Consider the following 13755-nt stretch of genomic DNA (forward strand, 5'->3'; position numbering starts at 1 on the left):
TTAACTTTATGCCTCTTGGGAAATTTAAACACTTCTCAACATTAAATAAAAGAATCTTGAGGCTGGGCGCAGTGGCTCAAGCCTGTAATCCCAGCACTTTGGGAGGCTGAGGCGAGCGGATCACGAGGTCAAGAGATCCAGACCATCCTGGCCAACATGGTGAAACCCCGTCTCTACTAAAAATACAAAAATTAGCTGGGCGTGGTGGCGTGCGCCTGTAGTCCCAGCTACTCAAAAGGCTGGGGCAGAATTGCTTGAACCCAGGAGGTGGAGGTTGCAGTGAGCGGAGATTGTGTCACTGCACTCCAGCCTGGCACCTGGCGACAAAATGAGACTCTGTCTAAAAAAAAAAAAAGGATCTTGAATATCTTTTTAGATAGGTGGCCATGTGCATGATTAAATGAAGCTGGAACTAAGGATATAATAATTCCTATATGGCTCATATCGTATTGCTTCCTAACTTATTTGCTGATAACTCTTGGGTTGTGAAACAATGTAAATAAAATGATAACTTCTTATTTTTTATCGGGCATGAATTATCTACGCGCTATGCCTCCCCCTCCTGCTTCCTCCCTTTCTCCTTACCTCCCTGTTGTCTGTCTAGCTGATGAGGGTGGCTGTTGGTTTGAATGCTGCCCTCTGGACAGATAGAGGATCTGAGGTTGTGGGTGGAAGGAGGACTTCCAGAGGGTCACTGCCCACTCTGGCAGAAAGGATGGGTGGCAGGAAAGTTCTGATTCCTGATTCAAACTCCTGATTAGGGTTAGGAGGATGTGCTTCACCAAGGTGCAGTGCCTTTTTCTTTCTCATGCAAGCCTGGGAGAACCTGAGCTTCTTGCCCCAGCTAGGGTGAGATATCGCACCCATCGAGGTCCATCCGTTAGATGAGAAGAGGCCAGAGTGCCTTCTGGGGAGGAACCAGGCAGACAGCATGGCCCCTGCCCCTTGACGTACAGTCTGTGTTTTTAGCTGCTGCTGAAATACCAGCTGCATTCAACTGTCACATCCCATTAGCTGGTGTGGAAAGGCTTTTCCTCACTCTGCACTTTCAAACTTACAAGCCTTGAAGCGACTGTTGAAAAGAATACTCACAGCTCTTTCAGGGCCCATAGCCCTCATGTTTCCTGGATGGAACATAATGGAAATCTCCTCCAGGGGGTGTCACTGTAGAAAGATGGCATCCCTTTAACTACTGAAGAACACTTCCTACACTGGCAATGGACCTATCTAAAAATAATGCAAGTTTGAGTTACACTGATTAAATCACAAGCATCTCTATTACATAGCTCTTTGTGATATATTTTCAAAGTTGTCCTCAGACTGTTTCTTTTAATAAATTCTTACTATTTACCAGGACAACTGCACCAGACCATGCTTCAAGGAGGGACTGTCTCAGATGACCAACACCACAGTGCAAACAAGATACTCGCTGATTTTGAGTCGGGTGAAAAAATCGGTTCAAGTACTAGAGAACAAGAAGTGTCCAGTAAGTTTGTATTTACGTGTAATATGTTCTGGTTGGTGATTTCTATGTGAATCGTGATGCCAGCCCTGTTTGAATGCAAAAGGATGGTAAAGTTGGAGTTGATAGTTCAAGGCTGATGGAGATCTAAGAAATTTAATCAGAAGTAATAGAATTAAAGCGAGATTCAATGAAACAATAGAATTAAAGTGAGATAGACCATTGTTCCCCCTAGTTTTAAAAACACACTAATGGGGCCTTTACTTCTCTCCACTTATGGAATAATGAAAGAACCCTTTCTGAGTGTAATTAGAAGCTACAATCTGGAGAATCAGGGATGTAGTTCACATAACACTAAATTAGCCTAGAGATTCAATTTACTAACCGAATGGGTGTTGCTAAAAGAGATTTTTTTTTCCTGTTGTTTAAAGAGGGTTTTTGTTTTTTGTTTTTTTTGACAGAGTCTCGCTCTGTTGCCCAGGCTGGAGTGCAGTGGTGTAATCTTGGCTCACTGCAGCCTCCACCTCCTGGGTTCAGGTGATTCTCTTGTCTCAGCCTCCCGAGTAGCTGGGATAACAGGTGTATGCCACCATGTCCGGCTAATTTTTGTATTTTTAGTGGACTAGGTTTCACCGTGTTGGCTCGGCTGCTCTTGAACTCCTGACTTCAAGTGATCTGCCTGCCTCAGCCTCCCAAAGTGCTGGGATGACAGGCGTGAGCCACCACTCCCTGACCTGGATTAAGAGGGTGTTTAAGGTCAATGCACCCAGGTCAAGGTGGAAGCTTGCCACTCGTCCTGAATGCCCATCCACAGATCCTCTTTTTCAGCATATACCTTAATCCCTAATAGCAGAGTGGGGTGGCGGGTTGGATGGGGTGACCTCCCTGCCTCTTTTAGGTGTTAGCATCTCCATGCAAGATCATAGAAGGCTGAAAGTCCTGTGCTCAGATGTTTAGCTGCATGTGTTTCTACCATCAATAGCATTTAGTTCTAAGTGCTTCATATATGCTGTCTCACTGAATAAATACATACCTTAGGGACAATTATTCAATTTACCACTCTCAGTGAGGTCAACTAATTTGCCTAAGGCTGCATACTTAATAAGTGGCAGAGCTGAGATTTGAACTGAGGTCTATTTGACTTCAGAGCCCCGTTCTTAGCCATTGTGCTGTCAAATGACCTTGGAAAGACAACCTAAAAGGATAATGATACCATTTTAGGCCTCAAAGAGTCCCCAGAAAAGACTTTCTCTAATGGGGAGATTTAGGGCCACTTGATAGGGGTGTGTGTGTGTGTGTGTGTCTGTGTGTGTGTGTGTGTGTGTGTGTGTGTAGACCCCTGAAATCCAACTTGAAGTCAACCACCTGCGCTGTCTTTACACCACGTGAGCTAGCCTGGACTGGACCACCTGTTTGTTCTGGGTCTCAAGTCCCTTCCCTGCCCATCCCCACACTCCTTCATGCCTGACTCTGGCTCTCAGCAGGTTGGCTCCAGGGCTGCTTGGCTCTACATCACTCTGTCCTTATCAACTTTCATCCCCACAGTATTTCTCCTGTGAACAGCCATGCAACCAAACCGTGGCAGGCAACGTGCTGACATTTCTGAAGAGCCTCCTGGAAGTTTTCCAGAAAGAAAAGATGAGAGGAATGGGAGGCAAAATATGAAGATGAAATATTATTTATTCTATTTATTAACTTTAAAAAGCTTTCTCTTTAAGTTGCTACAATAAAAAAATTCAGTAAGCTAAGTCAAAATCAGTTGCAATCATTTGTTTAAAATTATGTATCTTTATTTTGAAACAAATATATATGGGGGAAACAACATGAGCTGGTCTCTAGGCAATTATTCATTTCTTGCTGCTTAGAGCAAAGAAAGCTACAAGCGTTGTGAAGGGGAAAAATAGATCAGAGACTCCTGTAGTGGTAAGAGTTCTGATGCTGAATACAGCCCTCAGGCTCACAGGCTGTGGCTGGGGCTGCAGGGGGCTGCAGGGAGCAGTTACTAAGAGTGTCTGTGGGGACCATCTGAGGGTTGCCGCTAGGGGAGGCTGAAGGCATGTCTGAGGGAGGGAGGCAGGGGGCCATGCCAAGAGGGCTAGGGTCCTGAGAAACTGGCCGTGTGCCTACAACAGGAAATGGCAGCAGTTTGCAGGTGGGAGACTGCTCAAGAATGTGCGCATGCAGAATAAATCGTTAATAATTAAGTGCTTCACCCACTAGTTCGGTTAGGAAGTAGATATTATTATTACAGTGTTTCTGTTCTGTAGACACTGAAACCAAAGCTTAGAAAGTCTGGATGGCATTCCCAAGATCCCACAGGTGGAGAGATTTAGAGGAAGATTCACCCCTAGCCCTCTCTACTTCTAAACCCTTTGCTGTTTGCATTCTGCCTCTTCTCATTCTCTTTATACCCAGGGTGTACATTGTGCTTCTTCCGACCACAGCCTGAGGGTAAAATAGATGCATCAGAATTCCAGGCCACACTCTCATATCCAGAAACTTAGGGAGTCTGACAGGTTTCAGAATTCAAGCTTTTTAGCCTTTTATAAAGTTGAAACAATCCATGCGCCAGATATTACATAACAGCCATAGCAGGGCCTGGAGCAAGATTCCATAATTAAACATATCAGTCCTGTAGCAGTCACCCAAATGGTGAAGTTTTGCAGCCAAACGAGTCCTTGAGTTTTCAGAGCTATTTAGATTTCAGAATCATGATAAGAAATTGGTAAGCTGCATTAACAAAACAGCCTAGGTCTAGCTCATGCCCTGCTTACTAAGGGAGCAAGGCACTCCCTCCAAGACGTTTTATCTGGGGCTCAGCTGGGTGTCTCCAGGAGGGATGGAGGTTTCTGTAGCTCCCTGGACGGCAGCCACCTGGAGTTCCAGGCAGCAGCTGCAGCGCCTTCTCTCCTCCTCTCCTCCATGTGAGTTTTCTGAATGACTGGCCCCAGACATAGTTGCATCATGTGACACTGTGTGGTTTACCACCTGCAGCACAGGGAGACACCCAACTCAGCAATGCTCACCCCAAGCAGGATCACAGCAGGGACAGATGCTGGTGGCTGGTGACGGTTTCAGAATACAACTCAGAAATGTGGTGTGTTGCCAGAGGAGACGGGCAGAGACGAGCTTCCACTCACTGCTGCAGATTAATCACCAGAGTAGTTTGGTGCTGTCCCTCCACTTTTCTGCAAAAGTCACATAATCTGCAGTGTTCACTCCTGCAGACAAGCTCCAAGGAGGGTTTACTTACAGTGAAGTGTGCAATAATTATCATCTCTGTGGCAGGAGAGTTGAGATTCATCAAGAAGCCGCCCTGGAGAAAGGAGAACCAACATTTAGTGTTTACTCTGTACCAGGCACTCTGCTGAGCCTATTTTGTAGACTATCTGGTTGGATCCTCACAACAACGCCACGAGATATTTATATAATTGTTGTATGTAATTTTTCCCACTGCACAAATGAGATAACTAGGCCCAACGGGGTTGCATAACTTGGCCAGAAGCATGTTGCTCACAAGCGGTTAAGTTGCTACCCTCGCCAGGTTGCCAGGCCCTGGGCAGAGCTGTTTCCAGTAGATTCCAGGCCAAAGCACACACTGCTGGCCAAAGCCAAGCCAAGATGTGGCCAGCCATAAAGCTGGCTCGTCCATCTCTCCATCCCTCCCTTCCTCTGTCCATCCACCCAGTTTGAAGCAGGAAGATGCTGTGATGTCTCAACCTCACCGTTCCTCTCCTCCCATTGCCACATTTCGTCACCCTATTTCATTGATCCCAGACCAAGACCTCCCTTTCTCTGCAAAGGGAGGCCTCAGCAGAAACACAAAGAGGACCCAAAGGGCTTCATTCTTTGTTTTTGTCACCTTAAAAAGATGGCTTTAGCTAGGCACAGTGGCTTATGCCTATAATCCTAGCACTTTGAGAGGCTGACACAGGCAGATCACCGGAGTCCAGGAGTTTGAGATCAGCCTGGCCAATATGGTGAAACCCAGTCTCCATGAAAAATACAAAAATTAGCCGGGCATGGTGACATGCAACTGTAGTCCCAGCCACTAGGAGGCTAAGATGGGAGGATCGTTTGAGCTCAAGAGGTCAAAGCTGCCATGAGCCGTGATTGCACCACTACGCTCCAGCCTGGGTGACAGAGCAAGACCCTATTTAAAAAACAAAAAAACCCCAAAAAGATGGCTTCATTGAGATATGCTTCATATACCATATTCAATACAATTCACCCATTGAAAGTGTATAATTCAATGGATTTTAGTGTATTGGCATGTTGTGCAAACATCACTATACTGTATCATATCATCTGTAAATAAAGGTAGTTTACTTCTCTTTTTCCAATTTGGATGCCTTTTATCTCATTTTCTCGCCTAATTTCTGGCTAGAACCTCCAATACAATGTTGAATAAAAGTTGTGAGAGTAGACATTCTTGTTTTGTTCCTGATTTTAGTGGGGATGAATCCAGTCATTCACAATTAAATATTAATATGATGTGGGCTGTGGACTTTTCATAAATGCTTATTAGGCTGAGAAAATTCCCTTATATTTTCAGTCTGTCAAGCACTTTTATCATGAATGAGATTGGATTCTGTCAGATTTTGCCCTTATTGGTATAGAGGCTATTGACACAGAGGTTAATTCTTGCCTTTAGAAGTTCTAACAGTAACTCTCCCAGCCCTGTGATAGGAAGTAACTCCTTTGGCTGTGGAAGAGAAGTCAGAGAGGAGGGGATGATGGCAGACACAGCTGAGTTCCCTAGAGAAGGGCTGTCTGCCTGACCCCCAGCAGAGCCTCGGGGTAGGGTGCAGAACTCCAGGGGATGGTAGAAAACCAAGAGTGAAGGGCACATGAGCCGCGTGCCCTGAACGCCCTGGGAGATGGCATGAAAAGATAATGCCTCTTGCCACCACACATAAGATGGGTTATAGGGAGGACCACCCACAGGCCCTAGGAAGGTGAGCTTGATGTAGCCCCCCAAATAGTTCCAATGGAGAAACCACAGATGTTTATACAGGACAGAGAGGAGCACTGGTGTGTCTTGGAGGGTGATAAGGCTGGAGAGGCATTGGGATGGGTGTATATGTGGACCACGTGTCAGGGACCAAATGGGAGTGAAGATGCTTCTTCAGAAGCCGCCCTAGAGGGAAAGCCATGCCCAGGACTAGCCAGGAAGAACACCAGGGTAGGACAGAGCATCTCCCAGGACCCTGAAGCCTCTCCCGATTTAAAGCCAACCCCAGGGGAGGGTGGAGAAGGAAAAAATCTTGAACTGAGCATTTAACTTGGACTTTCTAAGTTTTACCCTGAAATAGCAAAATTATTTTTTTCTGTTGTCAGCTTGAAAAAAAATTTCAGTTAACAAAAAATAAAGCAAGCTTTATTTATTTGTTGCAGACCTGAGGATGTGATTCAATCACTCAACAGACACTAGTAAGTGCGCAGTGAGGAGCAGGCGCTGGGCTCAGTGTGCGGTGAGGAAAGCGCTGCCGCTGTCCTCAGGGTCCACGGGTGCAGGAGCGAAGAGAAACGTGGTCGGTACTGAGAAAAGAGGAGAGGCACGGGGATGTGGGGCTTGAGACTTGAGGGCGTGGCTCACCGGCCCCTCCCCAGGCCCAGCCAGAGGAGCGAAGCAACATCTCTCTGGATGGTTTCTGGCTCTGTGGTGTTCATGGTCTGTACTTCTCTGCTGGACCAAACATTTCCTGGAAACCTCTTTGATGCCAGCCTAGCAGAGTGGGCATTCGGGGTCAGAACCTTGGAAGGCTTGAATCAATGACTCATGAGGCATCTCAGGCATTAGAAGGGCCACGTCAGTGTCTGCACCATCCTAGCCCATGCTTGCTAACAGGTGTCCACTCGGAGGTCCAAAGGCCAAACTTTTGCAGCTCTCAGGGCTTCACATGCAGAGATGAGGGAACACTGGAGTCGCCCTGTGTTCACCTCCTGGAAAAGCAAACAACCCAGACTCAGAGAAGAAGGCAGGCAAAGAACAGAAACCAGAAAAATCACACCGTGCCCCGCTTCCTCCAGTCCCTATGTTTTGCACTTTACAGTTTACAAAATCACTTTTGCCTTTGATTCTTATGAAAGCTGTGCAAGTTAGGTAAGGGAGAGCAGTGTGTCCATTTTACAGAAGGCTCAGGGGCGCCGATGCCTGCAAGAGCACGCAGGTAGCCGATGGCCCACCTGTAACGGGAATCCAAGGGGAAGGTCTCCCTCCTGTGCAGTTCTTTCCACTACAGAGAAGGAAAAGGGCAACACCACGGGAGATGGAGACACCCAGCAAACAGGAAGAGAAGTGTCACGGGGCCCTGGTGCTCTCCCCTCAGGGCCAAGGTCTTGCACTCCCAGACGCGGGCTCCTGCGGAGGGTTTGGTTGACCTCTGCTGCCACCAAGTGGTGGTTCTGCTGGGTATCAGCCTTCGGATGAGGGTTTTGTTTTTTTCCTTTAGGGCAGGAGTTCTCAAAGAGATCCCACGAGGTCAAAACTATTTTCATAGACCACTAAGATGTTATCTGCTCTTTTCAATCTCATGTTCTCACAAGCGTACAGTGGAGTTTCCCAAAGGCTACATTGCAAGAGATAACCCATAGACTAAAAGCAAAAGCAGTCAGGGGAACAATTTCCCTCTGTTTAAGCCAGACTTAGCCGCAAAAAGAGAAAACAATGCAAGTCTTCTAGTTAATTATGTTGATTTAGAAAGAATCGTTATTTATATAGAATGCTATTTATGTAAAATGTCATGGGTTTATTATTATACCTAAATGGATAAATATTGTTGAAATTGCTTGAATTTCTGGTAAATGTTGGTATATATATGCAGATCTTCTTTGCATATATATACTTAATAATTTTTAGGAGTGAAAGAGGCTGCTATTGAGAACTGCTGCTGTATATGGCAATGGTTTTTGTTCTTCTTTTTATCATTCCTAGTAAGGCAAATTGGCCAACCCTGAAGTCCCCCAACTCCAGGGCACAGACACCAAAACTGATGCTTGGCTTGGAATTCTGTTCTGTTTTCATCCTTCTTAAAAATAGAATTCCATTTGTTTAAAGACTTTCCCGATCATGACACAGAAATTAATGCCTGATACGAAGCTTCCTGAGGGCAGGCTCCCTGCCATTTTCACCCAATACCTAGAACAGCACTGGGCAGTGTCAGACTATACACACATACACACACACACACACACTCACACACATGAGTGCACACACACACACATACATATATATTTGGCTAAATAAAACCATAATGTGTTGATGGGGGAAAACTCCCAAGTTGTTGGCCCTAACTATTCCACAAGATTGCCCTCCAGAAAAATCAAAGAGGAAGCAGAGCTGTTGCTGGCTGACCCCTCCCAGTTCTGGCTACCACATGAGATTTGCTTGGGTTGGAGCCAGTCTCTTCATTAAGGCTGAGTTTCATTCATCACAGCCCAGGTGCTCCTGGGTGGGAGTGAGGGTGCAGAAGGTGTGCTGAGGCAGTGTCTGCCCAGCATGGAGGAGGGCGGGGGTGGGGAGCGGTGGCCGGTGCTGTTATTCAGAGCCAGGCTGAGGCTGGGCAGCGAGGCAGAACCAGCCTGCAGCCTGAAAAACAAGTGCCCAGCAGGGAGCCCTAGCTCTGCAATAAGATGTGCTTTTATTTTAAGAAATTATAAAAACAATATGTACATGCTGGAAAAAATCGAAACATTGTAGTAATCGCCATCATCAAATCACCATCATTATAGTGATGTACAAAGAAATCACCATCATCAAAGTGAGAACTAAAAGACTTCTCCCAATCCTACATCCCAGAAATAGCCACTATTAAATTCGGTGTGTACCCTTCCAGAGTTTTTCATTGCCCATGTAGTTACACATATATAATATATATATTTAAATGAAAATGAATAATATCATATACTTTATTCCGCCCTTCCATTTCTGCACTTACAATGTTGCTGACATATTTCCATGACAATATATTTAAAGTCCACCTCATTCTTTTTAGTGGCTGTGTGATACTATTCTAGAGTATGGATGCATCTCAATTTGTTTAACCCCCTCTCCTATTGATAGGCATTTAGAAAGTTTCTGAATTTTCATTATTACAAGCAATTCTCAATTAACATGGTCATGCTTGCATTTTTGCCCATTAATTTATGCTTCCTTTATTCTAAACGCTGTTTGTGCTTGCTGCTATGCTGAATCTAAGACTTGGTACAACTCAGTCCTGGCCGTGAAGGTGGGCACAGGCTGGTGAGAAAGAGAGGGCACACAGAGATGACTGTAGCACAGGGAGGGACATAGTGCCAGAGGGGTCATGTCGCTGGAAGGGCCATGGTTGCTGCTGGGAGAAGAGACAGAGAGAGAATCTAGGAAGCCCAAACACCTAAGGGCTTAAAGCATCTGAGCTGGGCTGAAAACAGGGAGCATTCCTGTGTCTGGTGATGCTGGGGGTAAGAGTGTCCTATAGGTTAAAGAAAAGCACGGAGGCAGGGAAGCCTAGAGGGTGCTGGGCAGACAGCAGCTGGCTCAGCAGCCTGGTTGGATCACTTGGGAATTCTTTCAGCAAACATTTAAATGCCCATTATATGCCTGGCACTGGACAGGATGAGGGAAATTATGGGAGCACAGGGAGCCTGGACCAGAGCAATGGGAGGTGAGTCCAGAAGGGCAGTTCTGATGTGGTTCATAGGAGGCCTTCAATAGCAGTTTGAGACTCCACACTTACGTGCCCCAACAACTTTATCTTTTTCACACCACAAAATAGCCATCATCATGGCTGCTGGCGATGTTCCCTGGGCTGGACAGCAGGGGAGTGTAGCCTCAGGAAGATTATCAAATGTGATTGGTGGTAAAGTCCTGAGCTGGGGCTCAGTTATGTTGGAGCCTCAGTTTCTTCATCTGTAAACTGGATCAGCATGCTTCTCTCTGCTTACCTCCTCCTATTATCAAGAGGTGCCGTGATGATTAATAGAAACTAGGAAAGGCTCAGACACCTGAAGAAAGTGGTTGGTGCATCTCAGCCTCATCAGGAGCATCCAGTATAAGACCCCAGTTGGCCTTCTAGACACAGCACCACTGCTAAACAAACTGTGCAACCATGCCTAGCACCAGAAAATGGTCCAGTTGAGGCAGACTTAAGAAACACATTCTAGAATGTGTTAGAGCAGAGACTTCAGGTCTACCCAGGGATGAACCAGGTGCCAGAAACATCTCTCCACTCTCATCCTCTGCGCCCACCCAGGCCCAGTGAGGCTGGAGCAGACAGGCAGGCTTGTCTCTCCAGTCAACAGAGCCTCTCCAATGCACCAGAATGGCATGCCACTGGAGTCCCTCGTGGCTGTTCCCACCACCTAGGTCAGCACCTGCTCAACAAATGTTTGATGACTGAACAAATGAATGAATATCCCACTGCTGGAGGGTGGGAAGCTTGAACTGCAGCCTACAGAGATGCCCAGGGTACCCTGCAGTCCTAGAGGCTGTGAAGAGAAAGACTGAGGAGGGCAAGCTGATGGTTTTATTTCAAGCAGGGAACCCTCCGCGCCACGAACAGGTTTTACACCGAAGAGACTGAGCACTTTCAACTTGTTTGCACCATAGCATTGCTTTTGTCTTGGGTCTATTAAGGCAGAGAATTTTCAGACATGCCAAATCACTCAAAGGCAGGGGATGGTGGGGGAACAGGGTAGTGGAGAAACCAAGGAAGACCTTTTCAAGGGAAAGAAAAAAGAACAAATTTGGGGACATTTCCCGCACTGGGATTTAAGCCAGGGATGGCAAATAGATTTATTTTGTATGACAGTTCTGCGCAGCTGGTGGTGGCTGCCAGGGCACTGTGCTGTGGACTCTGCAGCGCCATTCAGCTCATCCAGAAAGGGCTCTGTGATTGGCTGGGAATGCTTGTTGTGGGCATAGAATTGGGAGAGGCTGCAGGGACTCAAGCCACGTAACAGCAAAATATTAATGGCCTCTCCACGTGGCTCTAGTAGGGAATAAAATTTAGAACAATGAAGTCACTTTGGAAGCCAGACTGTGGACCAAGTATTTTGTTTTGTTTGTTTAGTTCTCCATGCAAAAATAAGGCCCAGAGAGTGCCCACCCCAACCAAGCTAAGGGCCAGCCTCTCTGAAGCAAGTCACCAACATGTGTCACTGCTCAGGGTGGGAGTACCCCTAGGTTTCTGTCCCTTATTGCCCTTTTCATCTGCTATGCCCTCCCCTGCTGACCTTAGGTATCTGGGAAAAAAGAAGCCAGGCTGCCCCTGTCAGTTTCTCTCCTCACCTGTGTGAAGGGCGTTTCCCTCTGGGCCTGTAATACCCACAGAGGCCTGAACAGAGAGAGAAATGACAGTGGCCAGGTGCCTCTCTTGGAAACCAGGCAAAGGCATCTGCTACAGAAACAATGTAAAGAGGTTTTTAATGCTTTTATTTGGAAACTTAGAGCCAACTCCAGCTCTTCCGTGAATTCCCAGTGAGTTTACAACAGCCATGGGGGCAGAGCCAATTTAATCTAGTTTTGTTTTGTTCTGGTCTGTTGTTACCCGGTGCAAATCCAAAACCAAAATAGTTGATCAGTTGACCAATGGTCAGTTGCATCCCTCCAAGGCTGGAGCTCCACTGCCCCAGCCAGGGTGAGGATCAGAGTGCTTGTGAAGGAAGGAAGAAGGGGTTCTGAGGACAGCGTGCTTGGCTGAAAGCCCACCTGGTGGGAAGTCCATCTTTCTCTTCCGTAAATCACACCATGGGTTCTGCAGACACTTTTGCATTGACCTGTTAATGGAATGAAGCCCTGGGAAAAAGGAGGAAAGACAAGAACGTCATCTAACTGGAGTCTTGAAATCTTGGATCTCGGGGTCAAACAACCCATTTGGAGACTGGGTATGTGAAGCACCAAGAGGCAAAGTACAGACAGGCAGAGGCTCTCAGGGTTGCCAGGGCTACTTGTAAATGTTCAAAAAAGGTATAAAAAGGTATCATAAGAAGACTGTATCTTCTTTCCTTGAACATGGGTTTTCCTGAAACTGAAGGTAGGCTAATGAGGTCTGGAGGGTGCATGTCAGGACAGAGGGCAGGCTAGCATTATTCCAGGAAGCTCTGGGGGGCTGGTCTTGGTGGACAGGTAGGGATGGCAGAGTTAGATTCATGAGCTACAGACAAGTCTACGAGCCAGCCACTGCTGAGTGGATGAGATGCCACTTCTACCACCAAAGGTCACTGATCTTCCTGCATGGGACCTAGGGGAGTTGGGGGAGATCTCTGTGCCTGGCTGTTGGAAGGCACCTGGTGCTGCTGGAGCTGGGTCATCTATCTCCTGCAAGCTCTTAGAAACAATTCTCAAGTCATTCCTGCCATCTGTATCCAGGAACTCTTGAGATGGTCCCCACCCTGCCACTTCTTAGGGACTGCTTGCCTCCCTAGATCTCTAATATACGCCGTCTCACTGTGTCCTGGGTCTAGACAATGTGGGAGGCATTCAAAGAGTGGGTGTGACTGCTGCCTGACCATGGCCTGCCCCAAATCTCAGAGCTATTTGGTAAATTAAGAGCCAGTCTCATTAAAAGGCCTTAGTGTTTTGGGTTAGAGCAGGAAGTTGAATGCCAGGGGCAAGACTTGTTTAATATGAATCTACAGATGGGTGACCGGGAACCTCCCTCTCCCACCAGGAGGCAGCAGCCTCCTCCCTGCCTTAGCAGTCCTCCCTCCTAAGGCAGATAGCCAGCCATGCTCCTCATAAGAAAGAGCGCTTTCAGAAAGAAAAGCTTCCAGTGGGGTTGGTCACTGCTTGTGAAAGGCCAAATGCAGGACAATCGTGATTGGCTTGCTAGAAACTTCCTCCTTTGTCCTGAAGCAGTTAATCAGCAGGCTGGTCACAGTGGCAGGTACGACAGGTTGGGCAGGCATCCAGCCACTCTGAGATCTGGGAGGTCTTGGCATTAAAACCATCTTGTAGCTGAAGATTTCGTGACATGGGAAAATGGTCCCAAACTACTAAATGGGAAGAGAGGGCTGTAAAACACTGTGTAGAGCAGGATCCCGATTTGGAAATACACATAAGACAGCCTTGGAAGGATAATAACAAGGTCTTGTGATGACAGGTCTTGTTATTTTGTTCTTTCTGTTTATTTGAATTTTCTATATTTTTCTACAACAAAAATGCATGGCGTTTATTATAGGATTTTAAAGAAATTACTTTTCTCTGTTAAAAGGCGGAATGGCCAATATCTGAGCACAGCTCTGAGAATAAGACAAATTCCTTCCCTGTCCTGGACATCACCCAAATGCAGTAACTCTTCACTCAAGAT

The 13755-nt window shown here is 46.6% G+C and overlaps 2 protein-coding genes across 5 annotated transcripts in view; one reads left to right on the plus strand and one right to left on the minus strand.

The window, feature by feature from the left end:
• The window catches only part of IL9 (interleukin 9), a 4073-nt gene extending 806 nt beyond the window's left edge, over positions 1-3267 (plus strand). Inside the window, exons 4-5 of the mRNA XM_017532155.2 lie at positions 1355-1486; positions 3008-3267. Coding sequence (XP_017387644.1) covers positions 1355-1486; positions 3008-3127 — 252 coding nt within the window. The 3' untranslated portion in view covers positions 3128-3267. The remainder of the gene's footprint in view (positions 1-1354; positions 1487-3007) is intronic.
• A 3553-nt stretch (positions 3268-6820) lies between these two features.
• The window catches only part of SLC25A48 (solute carrier family 25 member 48), a 248703-nt gene continuing 241768 nt past the window's right edge, over positions 6821-13755 (minus strand). For 3 of the 4 annotated variants that reach the window (XR_005200921.1, XM_017532325.2, XM_017532330.2), the window contains one exon: positions 11854-12242. Coding sequence is in view for 1 of the 4 variants with exons in the window: in XM_017532325.2 (XP_017387814.1) it covers positions 11991-12242 (252 nt within the window). In the remaining 3 variants the exon portion in view is untranslated. Of the gene's footprint in view, positions 7409-11853; positions 12243-13755 lie in introns of those variants that run through there. The other variant, XM_037739907.1, reaches the window with a different exon arrangement.

The sequence above is a fragment of the Cebus imitator genome, unplaced genomic scaffold, assembly GCF_001604975.1.
Source record: "Cebus imitator isolate Cc_AM_T3 unplaced genomic scaffold, Cebus_imitator-1.0 Scaffold76, whole genome shotgun sequence".
NCBI lineage: Eukaryota > Metazoa > Chordata > Mammalia > Primates > Cebidae > Cebus > Cebus imitator.